Source organism: Phaethon aethereus (assembly GCF_964289735.1).
Source record: "Phaethon aethereus genome assembly, chromosome: 1".
In the NCBI taxonomy this organism is placed as follows: domain Eukaryota; kingdom Metazoa; phylum Chordata; class Aves; order Phaethontiformes; family Phaethontidae; genus Phaethon; species Phaethon aethereus.
In genome coordinates this window covers 118,666,851-118,684,697 of record NC_138575.1, presented here as the reverse complement: position 1 = coordinate 118,684,697, position 17,847 = coordinate 118,666,851, and the positions used below count along the sequence as shown (strand labels likewise).

Here is a 17,847-nt window from a genome sequence, read left to right as displayed (position 1 = left end):
CCCATTAATCCATTCCAGCAGCGTTTACTTGTAAAGTGGTCCTGGGAACCCACAAGAGTTTCAGTAGGTTCAGCTGGCAAAATGGGAGTACCAATGGCCTCATGCCTTTCCTTAGCCTCTGTTTTACCTGCTTCTCTCCTCCTGGCCCTGAAAGGCATCTAGTGACGCTTTTAAAAACTAGGTTAAAAGGAAAGTAATGGGACACCTGGCATGTCAAGGCAGCCTACTCTTGTCTCTGTGGTGTGAAACCCAGCTCGTTCCCAACGAGCTCTCGACGTGCACAAGAACGGAGGCTGCCCAGGCACTTTGCTCTTGTTACACATCCAGAGCCCCAACCAGATGGTCACGGCCAAGCTGAGTGCTCCTCGGTCTCTTAAAGTCTATAAAACTGCGTTTTCCTCCCATTAAGAAGGAAAGCACTTTCATCTTGCGTTGCTGTAAAAGCATCGAAAAAGCTAATGTTTTCTCTGCCCTTTTTGCTTAATATTCTGCATAAAAAACTCTGCTTGGCCTCACTGAAACAGTACTTGAAAGGGATAAGTCCAAAAAATGTCCAAAAGCCCCCAAACCTTGTGGTTTAGCCAAACAGGCTAGATGTCCTATTTATTCCAGTGTCTCAAACACTGACCCTGCAACCCAAGGGAAAAAGATGCTGCCCTTTTCTTTCCTCTGCTAGTACCTGCAAATTGAGGCTTGACAAAAAGCACGAGGATGTGGGGAGGGAAAGAGGACAGCGGTGCTGTCTCACGGCCAGCCGTGTCTCTCTGTGACCTCTGGGCCAAGGTCTTCTTCATTCAACAGCTGGATGTTTGATTGACTTCCATAAAGTCCCATCTGATTTCCAAAAGTTTCACGGCAGATCCTCGTGGCCAAACTGCCGGCTCAGCAGAGCTGCACCGGTTTCCAAGCGCTTTCCTGCTGCTCTTTTTCATCCCACACCACGCTGCTCTCCCGCGAAGGGGAAGCCTGGGCTTGTGATCACTGCGCTGAGCGGGGAGGCGAGCGTCTGCCGCAGGGTCACTGCCTGACCATGGGCAAGTCACCTCGCTCCTCTGTCATTCAGTTTTCCACCTATAAAAGGGGGATAATAATAGTCCTGGGCTTTACAGGGGTGAACTGAGGATAACTCGCCTGCTCTTTAAGCAAGGTGTTTAGAAGGTAACTTCAAAGTAAAGCTAATAAACACGAAAATACAAGTCACTCTAGCAAAGCTCTGCCTGTGCATTTATAGTGGCTTGGGAAAAGCATTTATATTTGTTACATTTTTCTGACACAGTTCTTTATTTTCCTGCTGTAGACCTTCATGCAAAACAGGTTCTGTGCTGCTACCTGCAGCAGTCAGCAAGGGAGAAAAGGTGAAATTGCTCTTCTGATTGAGCGGGGGCGGGGGAAAGAGCCACTTTTGGAGCTACATCTTGAAGTGACATCTGCCTGACATTGTTTCTAGGTAGTTCCCACCAAAAATTACAACATATGGATGAAAACAACAGCAGCACTCCCCTCAGAAGGAACCCGCTGGTGGAGGTCTTTCCTCTCTGAATGCATTGGCACGAGTGGGACTTCCACAAGCCCAAGGGCTGAGGCAGATCTCAGCTTCAGCAAGATGCTCTGGGGCAGCACAGGGCCAGGGGAGGCCATCCAGGAGTTTTCCTCGGTGGATTTTGCACGGTGGAGCTATGCAGAGATGCTCGGAGCTGGCCTGGGAACAGGGTGCCCCATGGTGACCTCGGGAGGATGCTGTGCTTGGGTTAATTTGCCCTGCTTGCTGCCTGCAAGCTGCGCTGTTCAGAGCAAGCTCAGGTTTGTCTGCCTTGCCCGGCGTTGTGCCAGCTTGACACAAATTTAGTGCCTGTGCTAGATTCAAAGGGGAAAGTTAATTCTTGCCTCACCGGCTTTAACGCAGCCCTTGTCCCGTTGGCTTCAGAAGAACCGGTGCGAGCCTGCTAGCACACCCGCTTGCGCTGCTGGGCTGCTCGGTTTCGTGCCAGGCAGGCAAAACTCCGGATGCCGGGAGGGCAGCAGGGAGCTGGGAGGAAAAAGTAGGGTAGCAGGAGGTCAGACTTGGCATTGGTGCGCTCACTTAAAAGCAGAAGATGTCTGAGTGGAATTTGAAATTAGGAATAAATTACATCGGGGGGATGGATTTGGAAGGACCTGGCTCTTGGCTCTGCAAGCCTTGGGTTTAGCCTGCTGAAGCTTAAAATAATCCAAATGTATGAGGTATTTTACACATCTTGTATGACTCTGCATGTTTGCGTTCAAGTCCAGTGTTAGAAGCCCAAGTCTTGAAGCACCGTCCAGCTTTGCACTGCTGACAAATGAAGCCTTTGCTCTTGACCAACTAGAATGTCAGATAAAAGTCTTTTTCATCTTTCTTCTCTTCTCCCCTCCTTTTTTTTTTTTTTGAAGCCTTAATGGGGCTGTTTAATGATGAAACCGCTACTATATAATATGTCTTTTTATATTTTAATTCCCTCCCCCCCCTCTTGGGATAATTTACAGCACAGTGTGGAATCTGAGACAGTTCAAGCTGTGCCAAAGGGCCTGGCAAGAGGAAGAAATGCCGAGCCACTGAGATTTGGAACCATAATACAAGTTATAAAATTTAATTTTAGAAATGCAGCTACTGGGAACTGCTTCTAAACGCACATTTTCCTTTTAGTGTATAAAATGGTCCCGTGTCTTGATTGAGCTGTTAGGGTGGCTTGAAAGAGTGCTCTGTAGAGCCAGGGGCACACAGAGCTCTTCAGAGATCTTTTGCTGCTTATTCACAGATACTCAAAATCGGAAGCTGGATGTTTATGAATGTTTATGTATTAAATACTACAAGGATGTGTGGGATAGGGCATGGTGGACTGTTTTTGGGAGTTTTGTGCCAGTCTGTTTCACCGCCGCAGTCACGAGTTGAGAGGACTCACCATAGGAACAGCACTGGCCACCTCCTTGTGGGGAGGATGGAGATGCAAAGCAAGCTGCAGAAAGGCAACTCTTCACAACAAGAAAGTAAAAATCGGGAGCAGATAGAGAGCAAACTATGGTGTTCAGCAGAAACCAAGGATAATGCCACCTTCTTTAAGAGAACAAGTGGAAAAATAAGTGTTTGACCTCTGAGCTAGAGATCTGACATGCATTCCCATCAGGGTAAGAGTGCCCTATAGGAAGAAAGGGGAAGCGATAAGCCACAAGAATTCATGAGGCAGCTGATTTCTTGAGACAAATGTAAAGTGCAAAAACGGGATTGAGTTTGGGGGAAAAAGAGGGACAATGACATTCACTACTCCACAAGAAGGTCCCCAAGCAGAAGGGGAATGAAAATGCCATTTTTGGAGCTGGGGAATCCTACTCAATTGACTGAAAACGGGTGGGTTGAGGATATTTCCTCACGGACTCACTGCAGTCAGTATCTTGCCGTTCATTTGGAGAGAGCATCTTCAAAAGGTTAACTTGTGTGCCAGAGAGAATCTGCTTTAGGGTTTTCTGCTGAAGGGCTGTTTTCCGTGATCTTCAAGAAGAAAAAGCCCTATTTGGGGACGGGGGAAAATTACAAAGGAAAGTTTTGATTCCACCTAGTTGGGAACGTTGCTGAACCATCCCATTTCAGACATTCCACCAAACAGAAGTCCGCTAAGGAGGTTTCCATTTCAGCCCCAAAGTGTAGTGTCAGTAGCCTTCCCGGATAAGATACCCGCTGGAAACCAACGGACACAAAAATGGTTTGCAAAGTCAACAGCGATAGGTTAACTGTTAAGAGGGTGAAAAGAAGATTTAAAATTTGTGGGTTCTGTCCTGCCTGCCAGAGGAACAAGTGCTCCAGCAGGCGAGACGTCCCTCTTGTATGCTGTGCGCAGTCTTTGTGGTTGCAGGTTGGCACACAAGGGATCCCAGAGCAGAGAGCAGCCACAGGCAACAGTTAGAAATGCACTACCTTAGTCCTTGCGTACCACTCGTTGCTGCTACCTGAGTCTTATCTTGAAACCAGTCCTGCCTGTGATGAAATATGTCTCTGCATCAGAGGAATCTGGATGTGCCTCGATGCTGCACTGGAGCTGGGTCTCTCCGGCGCTTTCCCTGTCCCCTCCCAGCCCTGTGGGGCCGCAGCACTGGAGCTTCATGGGGAACGTGCTCCAAGGGCTGCCCTGGGGAGTGCTGGCCAAGTCCGCTGTGCACTGGCTGATGCTGTAATATCAGCATCTGCTCTCTTATAGTCGGATGTCTGGTTGGACCTCATTTTTTTTGAAGCTTCTGATGTCGCTAAGAGAGACTTCATTGCTCCAGTTGCAATTCTGCCAGCTTCTGGTGTTTCTTTCCTACTTCTGTCTGCAAATCCATTGCTAAAGGGTCCAAAAATGGTATTTGTTTGGGTTTGTTATTTTATAGCTCCGTAGTATTTGTCTAATTATGGTACCTTATGACAATCTGGGATTGAATTTTCCATGAGTTACTCCAGTGCAGGTTTAGCACGGGGGCTACTAGAAGTTCCTCCCTTTATTCACCCTTGCAGACCATCCTCATTTTGATGCCTCCTCTCCCAGTGCGAGGTGTAAGAAGGTACTGCAATTTTCAGTGGATCTGGTTCTTCAGACCAGGCCACATCTCGGGCCCACAATATGGCTACAATGCATGACTTGCTGGTGTCTCCTGTTCTTGCAAGGGAGGTGGTTTCAGTTTGATTTCAGACAGCCGCTAGCTAGTTAGGTACTTTGCCAGTGGATGAGGGGTTAAAAAAAAAAAAAAAAAAAAGAAAATAAATCAACGGACCTCATGTATCAGTGAGATTTTCTGATCTTTTTCCCCCCCCTCCCACAATAGGACATCGTCAGAAAATAGATGAGCAGACAAAGCCCGGGAGCTTGTCCTTTTCAGAGCGCCTGAGTGAACTGGAGCAGTTGCGTCGTACGGCCATGAGGGTCAGCCCACACCACCCAGCCCCCACACCCAACCCACGAGCCTCCTTGAACCACACCACTGCTTTTAACCCTCAGCCTCAGAGTCAGATTCAGGGTAAGTACCTGAAATCCTCCCCCCGCTCGCTCACCTCCACCCCGCCAGCCCGTGGAGCGTGGGGGCTCGCAGGCGCTGCCCCTTCATCCCTCCATCTCTTCTGGACTCTCCTCGGCTGCCTTTAACGAGCGAGAGCCTTTAATCAGTGAAAGGAGGGGCTTCCTAACGTATGTCTGGATTTCTAAAGACCTGACAGATTTTAATGGTCTGTACTGTCTCGTCTTCCCGGTGTCAGTACAGCTCATGGTGTTTGTTAACCTCACCCATGCTAGAACCATAACGCCCTGGAAGTCGTTGTTTTCTTGCGAAGATGCATTATGCCAGGCCTTTTGCTATGTGTAGGAGTATTTCCTGATGGATATTTATCAATTGCATTGTGTGCTTGAATGAAAGAGAAATACCGTCAACGCCTTGCTTTGACATTTCCCAGGAAGGCTGAAGCAAAGAAAGCTTTGTAAAGTGCTTTGTCCCCTGAAGACAACCTCTTAGTGCTAAGATGTTAATATGGGCAGGCTGGTTTGAGCGTATTTCTGTGGATGGTGGTTATCCAGTGGGTTTTATTTGAACTAAAACCTGCAAAACAGAGTCTGATTTCCTCCGAGGCTCAGGCTCAGACGATGCCAGTGAAACCAAGTCATCTAGCTTGACACCTTACCTGCCACTGCTAGAGCTGAGTCTGTCCCTGCTAAAACCAGCTCTGTCCCGGGGACCGTTTGGAACTCGGTGAGCACTGAAGCAGGTCACTAAACCGTCAGCTGATACGTGTTCTGCAAAACGCCTTTAAAAATGCAGATTCATAGTGAGATGCTTCTAAAGGGAGGATGCGGGACAGTATTAGTCTTAGCGAGCGCTGTTCCTAATGGAGTTTTCCTCTATTCTTCCAGGCAGAAAGGAATGGCCTTAGTCGAGGTTCTCTGCTGGGGTCTTGGGGAGAAATAGTTACCGCAAATTGGAATAAGTTCTTTTTTCAGCATTTATTTTTAAAACCAGGGTACTCTTTGTTACATACAAAAAAGGTTATTGCTTACTTAAGGCAAACACTTGCTACATCCTTTTACTCCCATGGCCAGGGAGGTCTTTGACTTGGTGAAATCTGCTGCAAATCTGCCGTTGTGAGCAGAAGCGGGCATTTTTGACAAGCATGGGAAATACATCAACACATTGCCACGGGCCGCACTGTAGAAGGAGGTGAGCAAAGAGGCAACTGGAAGGACCACACAGCTCCTTCCCTCCCCGCAGCCACGCCAGGCCAGCTCAGGCGAAGGGTCCAGTCCTGCACCTCTCCCGGCCCCTGGCAGCCCCCTCACGTAGTTTCCTGATGCACAGAGCGAACCACGTCGGGTTCCTCCTGCGCACAACTCCCTCCCTATAGAAGAAAAGGCGCGTATTATTATGGCTACTCAGCGGCTACGTGGGTGGAGGTATCGGTTGCAGACTTGCATTCTTCAGCTTCTCGGGAACACTATACGCTTAGCAGGGTATCGGGTTTAACGGCAAACAACCCTCTTCCCCGGCTCCCCGTGAAAGTCTCTCGCTCGTACGGCTTCAGAGCGACGGGCTTTTCACGCTCGGCCGGGGATTCAGCTGCTCTCTCCAGAAATAGTTTTAGTACGTTGCTCTGCTTTGCTCTTTGCAAACAAGATTTTAGTGCGTTTCACCTGCGGACGTAGCTCGGAAGACGGCAGCGACTGAACTGCCGGCGTTTCCTCACCGATACCCTCCTCTTCCTACCTTCACCTCTCAGACTGCTTTCTCCCCATTCCCCTTCTCCTCTGCCTCCGAAACATGCGTGTTACCCATTAAGCAACTTGTTGAGGCTTGCAGTCGCTATCAGTAAAATAAGCCCCAAACTGAAGCCTCCCTCATTCGGGACTGTCTCTGCTTGCAGATGCCTTTTAATTTCTAGGGCTCATTTTTTCAGGGTCACGCTATCACAGCAGGGGAAAAGGGCTAGGGTGGGAAGCAGCTCCAGCACCACCGTTTTTTTCTGTGTTCAAAGGATGATTGGTTTTCAGGCTGATCTTCTGTGTGACCTCTAGGGAGTCGGGATACTTTCTTTTTTTTTTTTATTTTTAACAAACAGCACTACTTTTCAGAATGCAGGTCCCCCGAAACAAAATGCTTCTAACCTTCTCTATAGCACTGCTATACCTAGCTGCACATCTTTGCATCCTGAAACACTTCTACTGAAACTCTCACTGAAGAGAGCACAGAGTGCTTTTTATATAGACATAAAATAAGGCATAAAAATCCCATACATTGCTAACTTCCAAGTAGTAGCATTAAACTTTGCTTTAACTCACACTAGTATGAATCACAGGCTACTCCTCTATTCATCCAAGTCCAATTATCTTTTTTTAAAAAACAAAACTAACTCAAAATAGACATCTCAGACTAGTTCTTGGATTTAAAGGGGCAGGTTGCCATGCCACTAAACCACTGTTTATTTGTTGAGGTTTTCATCTATAAAAGGATTGAGGTTAATTTTAACTTCCTACTTTACCAAGTCTTGAATTTGCGCATAAAGCTGCTTGTGTCATGGATACAAGTCCAAGCAAGCTAAGAGACCATAAATTGCTATAATCGAGTTTTATGCTTCTTTCATATCACAAGGAGGGAGAAAGTACACCTGTTCATTTAAAAGATCTAACCATAGCCAATTCGCAGACCAAAGGGGATCAGAAGGGGAGAAAAAGCTTCCACCACATCACACATGGTTTAAGTTGAAAGATTACTTTGTGCCAGTACCAAGCGTATAATGTGAAAGGATTTGACCTACACGCAGAGAGTAAGGAAATTCAGTTAAAGCTCCAAACCCGGCCAATGCTTCAACCTTAACTCACCTCTTCCTTTGTATAGAGGGGAAAAGAAAATGGAGACAAGTCAGCTGTGTTGGGGTGTTGTTTAAAAAGTTTAAGTAAGATCCTTGATGACCATTTAAACTTAGATATAAAATAACTATAAATATCTCTCTATCATGGTTGAGTTTCTTCTAATGCCAGCCTGAACCAAATACTAAATACATAATTACTGATTTTACAGTGGTTAATGTTAACCAGAGTAGGCAGAACTCTAATTCAAGAGTTTTACATAAATATGAATTTATATGGTTCCTTTACACTATCGTTTTTTTCAGGTCCAGCAGAAATATTTTAAACGTGTAAGTCACCAGGTCAAGAAGGTATTCTTTTGGCGGCACTGATGTTGAATTAATAAATTGCATAATAGGGTTAGGAATATCATCCAAAAACATGCGCAATTAAATAACTTCAATTTTTTTTTTCCAAATTAGACCAAACAATGTTTCCAACTGATGATTTATTAATTACCCATAAGTTAAATAAATAAATAAAATAAAGCTGTTTTTTCTGTCTCGGGAAATCAAATAATCACTGTAATCACTTTAAGCTACATGCTTCTGGTTCTTTTTATGCTTTTATAGCCTTAAAAATATCTGAGTTTGCTCACTTGTTTTTTTTCTTTCCTTTTTTTTTTTTTTTTAATTTGTAACTTTATATGTTAAGTTTCAGCTGGAACTAGGCTTTTATGACCAAGTCAAAAATCCCTGGAAACAAGAGGCTGTAACAAAATTGCTGACAGATCTTTAAGCAAAGCAGCAGAATTAGCACCGATAGGAAAGCAAGAGAGATCATTTAAAGATCAGCTCTTTGAATTGGTATGAAACATAACGACTGAGAGATTATTTTGTTACAGGCCAGCCTTTTGTCTTCCTCCAGGTGCAATACCCTTTGTTTAAGAGACATTTCAAGGTCCTTGCTATCGTAATCTTGTTCCACCAAAACCAGCCCAAGTTTATCAGGGTTCCCATGAACCGGTGAAACACAGGACTGGAGTCAAGGGCGGCATTTAAGCCCGGAGACTTAAAATGGCTTTGTTCCTACTACGGCTGTATCCTGCCCCGATTTTTAATATTTCCAGTTTTAAATCAGCTTAATCGGCCATAGGTTAGCAGAGTTAGAAATGTTCACAGGGCAGCGTTGCAGAGCAGGCTTCGACGGGGCTGTCGTTCTCCCGCCGCCTTTTGCTGCTGCAAAACGCCATTTTCAGGGGCTTTTGAGAATCCGGATTGACATGCTGGCAGCTCCCTGCCAAAACAGATAAACAGGCTCTCAAGATTAGGGGCTCGCCAACTCTTTCTGTTGTGCAATACGCTAAACGCTGATATTTTTATGTTCTTTGGACACGTCTGCGTCTCCCCGTCTTTTCTCAACCCGGCGTGCTTGCAGAGCGAGTGCACGGCGCTTTAATGGCGTATCGTCCTGTTTCCACTTGATTAACCACCCGACCGCTCCATCCCAAAATACACTCCCCGGCACGTCGAGCGGGCGCCGCCGGAGCTCCCTGTCGGTGCCGCTCCTGCCTCCCCGCAGCCGGCGGAGCAGAGGGGGTGCGTCGCGCCGGCGGGCAGCGCGGGCAGCGCGGCAGCTGGCAGCGGGTCCATCATTTCCAATCAGCGCGGCCAGGGCTGCCAAGCTCCCCTTGGCTCCGGCGCTTCTCCTGGGCATGCGGGGGGCCCCCTCCCCAGCCCCCGAGTAGACCTTCCCTCCCACCAGCCAGGCTGTCAGCGTTTTGCTGGCGGCCAGGGGAGATCCCCTGCGATGGAGCGGACGCGTGCCAGCAGCCCACTTCGGGCGAGGGGGGGGTAGATGCTCTTTCCCCTCCCTTCAATGCCAGTAGCCACCAAATAGCTCCTGCGTGGGGAAAAGGCAGGAGGTGAAGGCACCCCCCGGTGGTGCGGAGCCAGGGCCTGAGCGCCACAGCCACTGGGAGGTCGCGGGAAGTTTGCTGAAATAGTGATGTTTTCCCAAAATATTTTGCAAACCAAATCTGTTTAGCTGGAAGGTCTCCAACTGGCTCTATTGAAAAGGAAATTTTATAGGGAGAAAATATCTTTTTACTGAAAGTACAATATGTTTCCTTGATTCACAGTTATTGCTGAGCACATAATAATTTTATATAATGCCACGAGTAACCTCAGCAGTTTTTCTTTCGAAGGGGTACAGTGTCATTAGCAGCAGACTCACACCGCTCTCTATTTATGTTGTCATAAACCAGCTTGCATCTGAAGAGATGAGCACACGGGCATGTGAACTGTATTAGCATACGTAAAACAATTCTTCTTTCATTCAGTCTAGTAGAGGTTCACTCTGGGGAAAATCCCTCCTTTTTCACACCCCCTACTAACAAATATATATCAACCTCCTGTTTAAGGGTGTCTGAATCCATCCTGTAGCTCTGCAGGCACAGGTGCTCCCATTTTTGTCCACATTTACTTGCGTTGACCAAACTGGAGCATGTCTTAGGAAGTTTGCTCTAAAGCATAGGCTAAAAGGGAGCAGCAGAAATGTGACTCTTGCCAGCTGCAGAAACACAAAAGTAAGTTGTGTAGCATTTCTGGCCAAGTGACACTTCTCATTTCACCGTGAAACTAACACCCTCCGTATTTGTACCTTGGAGAAAGTTTGTGAGGTGATAGTGTACACAGAGTATATTGTATAGACCAGAAGACATCGGTCTGATAGAGATATACACAAGATGTGCATAATATAACTAAATAACCCGCAGCTTCATAGCGTCCATTTTTTCTTGGCTCCAGCTCTCAACATTGTTTTTTACTCAGTCATTTCATCCCATGTGGAAATAGGCTCCTTACAGCAAGAGGCATGTCTTCCATTTGATTTGTAGAGTTTGTAACGCCATTTGGGTCCTCTCCAAATACTAATTTTGACAGGGATAAAATTTTCTTACTGTGACACGTTATCTCTGCCAAGACTTTGCTTATCTGCAGGGCTGGTTGTGCCGTGACACACAGGAGGGGTGGTGATACCCAGCAGCCCAGGAACAGGAGCGGTCCCGAGGAATTCCCTCCGTCTGGCGTTAGAAATCTTCTCTCTTCCCTCCTTGCCTGCCAGGGACAGGTCACCAGTTTTGCCATTTTCAGATACCATAGGTGGGATACTGTATTAATAGCAGTATAGAAAGTCTTAGAAAAATCTCCTCTGAGGTCCAGATGAAATAATGATTACCCAGTGTTTAAGAAAAATTAATTCAAGTGGCAGTAGGTGCAAAGGGGGACTGTTAGTATGACAAGAGGAATAAAGACCTTACTTTAAAGAGACATTAGCGTAGACGGGTTTATCCCGCGTGCCGAAAGAGAGGCTGAGCAGGAAGGTGATTACAGTCGATAAACACAGCAGAGAGGTTCAGCATCGGGGAAGGAAGAGAACCATTTGTGCTGAAGGACAGTGTTGGCATGAGGACGAGTCGTTATTCTGCAAACTGACCATCAATGAATTTAGGCTGGGAATTAGAAGATGGTTCCTAGCTACCAGAGCAGCCCCGGCAGCCTTCCAGGGAGCTATTAGTGACAGAAAGATGTAGTTTAAGATGGATCTTGCTGTGTTATACACGTGCAGAACACGAGATGTGTCTGGGCTGCAGGACCCGGGAGATGCTCTCCGGGCCCGTGTGTTCTTCCATTCGATCCATTCTCTGCACCTGTCGCTTCACTGAGGGACAGGCAGGAGGAGGCTCAGGGATCTTCTCAACTCTTTGCTCTGTAGGATCTCAGTGACAAGATAAAACCCTTGCCTGCAAGCTCCCAGTGTGCTCCTCACTCCCCCTTGGACCACCAAGGTCTTCAGCAGTTCTCTGAACAAATCCCATCCGGGGTGCAGGCTCAGCCATCTCTCTGGCACCGGCACTGGAGACCCCCAGCTTCGCCTGCTAAGGGGAAGGCTTTTCCCCCTCCGTGCACCTCCAGGATTCGTCCCCTTCAGCCACAGATTTGTGCCTCCTCCGACTGCTCCCACTCGGGGCAGAGCGAGGTGAGAAAGCCAGTTCCTCAACACCTGCCCGCGTTGCAGGCAGCACGCCCGGCTCCAGGGCATAAGCCTTGCTCAAGAGCCTCCCCTGCCTCCTCACATTCAGCTCTAGAAAAAAAAAGGGCTTGAAATCATTTAGCTTTTTCATCAACTTAAGGCACTAATGGAAAGAGTTATGTAATGGTGTTTAATCCAGAAGATTTCCAAGTGTCGATATATTTAAAAGATACCAATCTTCATATTCCCGTTGCCTGGCACTTCCTGGGATTAAAAAAGCAGTAGATAAGGCAACAAATATGTTCGCAGTCCCCAAGCAACCTCTCCACTTACACAAATTTTCCTTCTGTTGTTTTTTTTTTCCTTTGTTTTCCCTTTTGTCCTCAGCATGGAGCATCCTAAAGGATGACTTTAACCAAAGAAAAGGAAATCTTCGTTTTAAAGCAGAAATCAAGGTCTTTATAGATCTGCATTTTGTTCTAAGGATTGTCAAAATCATTCTGCATATCTTTTGGCAAGTTATTTGGAGCCTGATTTTATACAAAGTATTTAGGAAAACAGCATACCAGAAAGGTGCCTTAGCAAGATTTTTGACAGTGGCCAAGCAGCTAAGCCCCAGAGAAATCAGTGACAGCTACGGAGATGCCTTTGGAAATCTCTCTAGCTGTCTAGATGAATCTTTAGGCACCTATAAAACTTGGCAGCTTGTGCCCAGACACAGTTTTATTTTTCATTAATCAGTCTATGTCTTTTACCACATGAGAACATCGAGCTGATGGATCCTGCTAAGAGAAACAGAGCTTGCAGGTAGGGACAAGTATCTCTGGTTCAGTTTTTAACTTGCACAGCGATCCCCTCTGGTTTGTTTTGTTTTGTCATCTTCGACTCAGTATGCCAAAGTCCCTTCTCCGTTATGTCGTTGCAGAAGCGGAGCCGCTCTCTGAGCAGAGATCCTGTGCCCGCACTGATGCTACCAGCCTAGTGTTAGTGCTCTCGGCAGTCACGGTGGTCGCCGGAAAACAGTGAATTACTCAGGCTCGATTCTTGCTCTTTTAGCTCTCCCCTGGTACAGCAGTGCTGGAGTCACCCCTCCGAGGTGGAGCTTCTGTCTGCTCTTCTTTCCTCCTCATTTCTGGGGCAACTGGGAAGGGTCAGCATCTTTCAGGATGGCAGTTTAAATGCACGGTACCTCAGGGGACAGTTCTATCTGCGGTTGAGATTAGCTGGGTCACTGGGCTCCCATACTTTTCCATGGAAACACCTTATTCTGGCTCACCGCTTCCCTTGGCCGGCGCTATATCTCACCCACGGCATTGGTGTGCCGGAGATGTCTAAAGCAAATACCCCTGCCTGCCCCAGAGGCAGGTGCTTCCACCGTCCTGAACTCTGGATGGCAATGCATGGCCATGTCTTTGATAGCATTTCAGCATTTGAGGCAGCTACTCTTTGGTTTTTAGGTTATTCCTCACCGGCCTTTGAAGCATATTCTTGGCCTTTGAATGGCCCAATTGTGAGGAAGATTAAAAGCGCTGATTGCAAAACGCCAGTAAATAAAATCTCTCTCAGTTCTTTACTGACAAACCCAGTTTCTTTCCATAGCATTCTCCTCTTTAATCCCCTCTTGGCAGAACACGACATGTTTTGATATCAGAGCTCAAATTACCTTCCATGGTAAATAAAACAAACAAAAAATAAATAAGAGCTCCTTACCCTAAAAACAAATACCCACTGAAACCAGCTTATTATTCAGCTGATGCTGCCCATGTGCCAGAAGATACCACTTTGATTTTGTAATTGAATGTATTCTTTTCCCTCAAGTACTGAACTGAGCCTCTCCAAACTTGAAATGCTGAGGGCTTAGAGCAGAGTGACCACAGGCACCCTTTACTGTTTGCCATCCAGAAAACAAAGAAGGAGGAAACAAGGAGACTAGCACACAAGTTAGTGTTCAAATGTTTGTTTCTGAGGCGAAAACCCCACCTCAGTATACAAAGCCCGCGTGGTCTGGGCTGGTGCCGATGGCTAGATTTCGATGGAGTCAACCATCAGTCAACCCCTCTAGCTCTGCAGGAGGCTGCAGCAGCTACCGGTGCTCGCAGCAGCCAAGGGGCTTCGCATTCAGGAGGACTGGCCCAGGCTCCGCTTTTTTCATCTACGGGGCGGGGGGCTCCTTTCGAAGCGTCAAGTGCAGACATGCCCTCGCGTCTTCTGCTGCCATGCCTTTAATAAGTTGTTGCGTCAAGCAGATCTTCTCTAATGATCCCACGTGGTTAGAGGGTTCACAGGGCTCTTTTTACATGACTGAGTACACAGTACACCCTTAGCAAACTTATAAATAAGTTTTCCCTGTGTGTTCAGTGTATTATGACTCCTATAAATGGAGATCGTTCACATACAAAGAACAATGGGCTTGGATGTGCTCAGTAAAACAATCAATTATGTGGAGAAGTGTACATTATACAGTCAAACAGACGATCGTCTCCGTCTGACCATCTTCGTTCTATTTATACAACTCTTCTCTTAAAAGCATTGAAAAGCAAAAGCATAGGAAATAGATCCATTAAAAATTGTGGGTTTACTGTCAGGGTCGGCTTGATTTCCAACAGTAAATGCCTAGGTTTGTTTCAGAGGCTTCCTTAGTTTATCGGTGTTGGGCATGGTACTCAGTTCAACACTGGCGGTTCTGAGAGCTTCCAGGTTTTGGTGCTCAGCTCCAGGCACTTTCAAGGAGCCTGGATTTCTGCAAAAGAAATGCTTCAAATGTCTTTGATTAGGTATCCAAAAATGGAATAATTAGGCACACTTTATAATATAAACCGTTGTAGTTTGCATCCTCTGTGTTTTTCAATAACTGCAATTATCAGAGCTTTTGGATTTGACTTGGCCAGTTTGGGTTTCCAGTTTAGGTTTAGATGAAATTCAGGTGATCATTGCCAACAAAAACCAATGAAACCAAAAATCCTTTGCATAGCAACAAGTTATATATTCACTGCTTTATTCATCGATAAGTTTTCAGTATTCAGAGTAGTTGCCGAACCTACTATGTCCTTTGGACTCCTAGGAAAGACAACATTTTGTCAGAAGCGATGTTTTGTTTTATTAGTCTAATGATGATTTACAGCTAGCTGAGCAAGTGTAGCAGTTATGATGATGTCAATTCTCATTGCATAAGGTTACTGAAATATATTTAATTTTAAAAATCCCAAGTCCAAATGATGATACTCATTCTTCTGTAAAGCATGTGAATAACTGCTCAAAAGAATAGTCTCTTTGATATCCTTGAGACCTATATATGAGCAATTTTACATGCAAAACCATTTGCAAATTCAAACTCAGTATTAATTAGTTCATGGGGGAAAGTATCCACCAGAAAACAGTTCTGCTCTGCCATACATTATGAAAGTGAACACTTGTGTTAACTTGAAAAGGAACCACACAAAAAGGAGGGAGACGTTTCAAGTGAGTGTAAACTAAGATTTGCCAACACTCACCTAGATACAAACGGATCGCCAGTGTGTTGTCATTTTCACCCCTCCTCTGCAAATACTGTTCTGAAAAGCTCTTTCAGCTTCCTTCAGCTTTTAAGCACAGAGCTGGGAGAAGGGAGAAGGGCTTGCCCCTGGGATCAAGGGCAGCTAAAACCGACCTGCCGGGGCGTAGGAAAAAACCAGGCGGAGCGGGGCTCGCCAGGTGCCTCGGGCACAGTGGAGGGCCTGGCCATTACTAGCGTGCCTGTGGGTCACCCACGGGTGACTGAGCCTGGGGTGGTGGGGTGCCACGCAGGATCTCTCCCTGCACGTGCCAGAGCCTGGGGGAGGAGCGGGAGGCCACCGGCACTGCCCACTCTTGCCCTCACCGGGGTGACTGATGCGGCCAGACGTACAGCAGGGATGAGGTTGAAGCAGGTGAGAGAAGTAAAGGCAGAGAGGAGAGACTGTGGAAACAGGTTTTCCTGGAAAAGTGAAGGAAACATATTCATGGGAAAGAAAGAAAAAAAAGGAAAGGAAAGGAAAGGAAAGGAAAGGAAAGGAAAGGAAAGGAAAGGAAAGGAAAGGAAAGGAAAGGAAAGGAAAGGAAAGGAAAGGAAAGGAAAGGAAAGGAAAGGAAAGGAAAGGAAAGGAAAGGAAAGGAAAGGAAAGGAAAGGAAAGGAAAGGAAAGGAAAGGAAAGGAAAGGAAAGGAAAGGAAAGGAAAGGAAAGGAAAGGAAAGGAAAGGAAAGGAAAGGAAAGGAGAAAAAGAAAGAAAGAAAAGAAAGAAAAGAAAAGAAAGGAAGAAAGAAAGGAAGAAAGAAAGGAAGAAAGGAAGAAAGGAAGAAAAGAAAGAAAAGAAAGAAAAGAAAGAGGGAAGGAAAGAAGGAAAGAAGGAAGGAAAAGAAGGAAAAGAAGGAAAAGAAGGAAAAGAAGGAAAAGAAGGAAAGAAAGAAAGAAGGAAAGAAGGAAAGAAGGAAAGAAGGAAAGAAAGAAGGAAAGAAGGAAAGAAAGAAGGAAAGAAAGAAGGAAAGAAAGAAGGAAAGAAAGAAGGAAAGAAGGAAAGAAGGAAGGAAAGAAGGAAGGAAAGAAGGAAGGAAAGAAGGAAAGAAGGAAAGAAGGAAAGAAGGAAAGAAGGAAGGAAAGAAGGAAGGAAAGAAGGAAGGAAAGAAGGAAGGAAAGAAGGAAGGAAAGAAGGAAAGAAAGAAGGAAAGAAGGAAAGAAAGAAGGAAAGAAGGAAAGAAGGAAAGAAGGAAAGAAGGAAAGAAGGAAAGAAGGAAAGAAGGAAAGAAGGAAAGAAGGAAAGAAGGAAAGAAGGAAGGAAAGAAGGGAAAGAAGGAAGAAAGAAAGAAAGAAAGAAAGAAAGAAAGAAAGAAAGAAAGAAAGAAAGAAAGAAAGAAGAAAAGAAAGAAAGAAAGAAAGAAAGAAAGAAAGAAAGAAAGAAAGAAAGAAAGAAAGAAAGAAAGAAAGAAAGAAAGAAAGAAAGAAAGAGAAAAGAAAAGAAAAACAGCTGTGCTAATTCTTGTGCTTGTTTGATCATGTTCAGAGCCTGCTAAACTCCCATGGAAGGGAACGGTTTTGTTTCACGAGGGTGGTGCATACTGAGTGCGTGTCCATGTGATTTTTGTATTTGTACATTAAACATTTCCCCAAGATGTAATTCCTTCCCTCCTGCACTTGGAATAAAGTGACTTTACAAGAAGGACTGCCTCCAAACAGCAAGCAAAGGAGGGCTGTTGGGGCAAGATAGGGCAAATGTAAATGTGTCTGAGCTAGCTGCTCCACCCAGACTCTCATCTTTATATGAAAAAAAAAAAAAGTTTCCAATAACTGAAACAGGCAAGGTCTGATCTGCACAGACGGTCTGCAGGCATCTGCCCAAGAAGCTGACGGTTGGCTGGTACATCCTCATCTGATTTATGTTGTGTGTGTTAAGCCTTAAATTGTTGAGTCTCTGGCTGGCTGCAGTGGTATTACTGGATGGTTGGTGTATGTTTTCAGCTCACAGAGCTGGCTCTGATACACTGGGGTTGTTGGCACTGAATCAATCCCAATCTCACACCTGTCTGAGACAATGAAGGCCTTGTTGCACACATCTCCACCAAAGGCTGTCATACAACTTATTTTTCACATTTGAAGAAGGAAAAAAAAAATAAAGGGAGGACTGAGGAAAAGCTGTCTCCGCACAAGACACGTTCCCCATGCCTTGATGCAGCAGGCCCCTCTTTTCTTTATGAGAAAATATATTTACAAAACAAAGCCAGTGGAGTGATTATGGAAAGTATAGCTTAATCCTGACAGTTTAATGTGACTCCAAAGACACCCTATAGGACCATGCCTGGTGGATTAAGCATGGGAGATAGGCACCTAGTTTGTCATACTCTTTCTGGAAAATTTACCTCCAGCTGGGTTAGGGCCATTAATAGCTTCTTATCAGTATGCCTAGCACCTGTGCCATTTACCTAGCATTTTGGGGCCATTTCTTGAGATCTCAGGGGTTGTGAAAGGTGCTGGGCTCAGTTGCCAGTGTGTCTGAG

General features: G+C 45.8%; 1 protein-coding gene across 2 annotated transcripts in view; it reads left to right on the top strand.

The window, feature by feature from the left end:
• The window catches only part of RUNX1 (RUNX family transcription factor 1), a gene marked incomplete at its 5' end in the record, with an annotated part of 171,073 nt that overhangs the window by 133,188 nt on the left and 20,038 nt on the right, over positions 1-17,847 (top strand). Inside the window, one exon of one of the 2 annotated variants that reach the window (XM_082004457.1) lies at positions 4,810-5,001. The exons of the other annotated variant lie outside the window; for it this stretch is intronic. Within the exon in view, the coding sequence (XP_081860583.1) occupies positions 4,810-5,001 (192 nt within the window). The remainder of the gene's footprint in view (positions 1-4,809; positions 5,002-17,847) is intronic. 2 annotated transcript variants of the gene reach the window in all.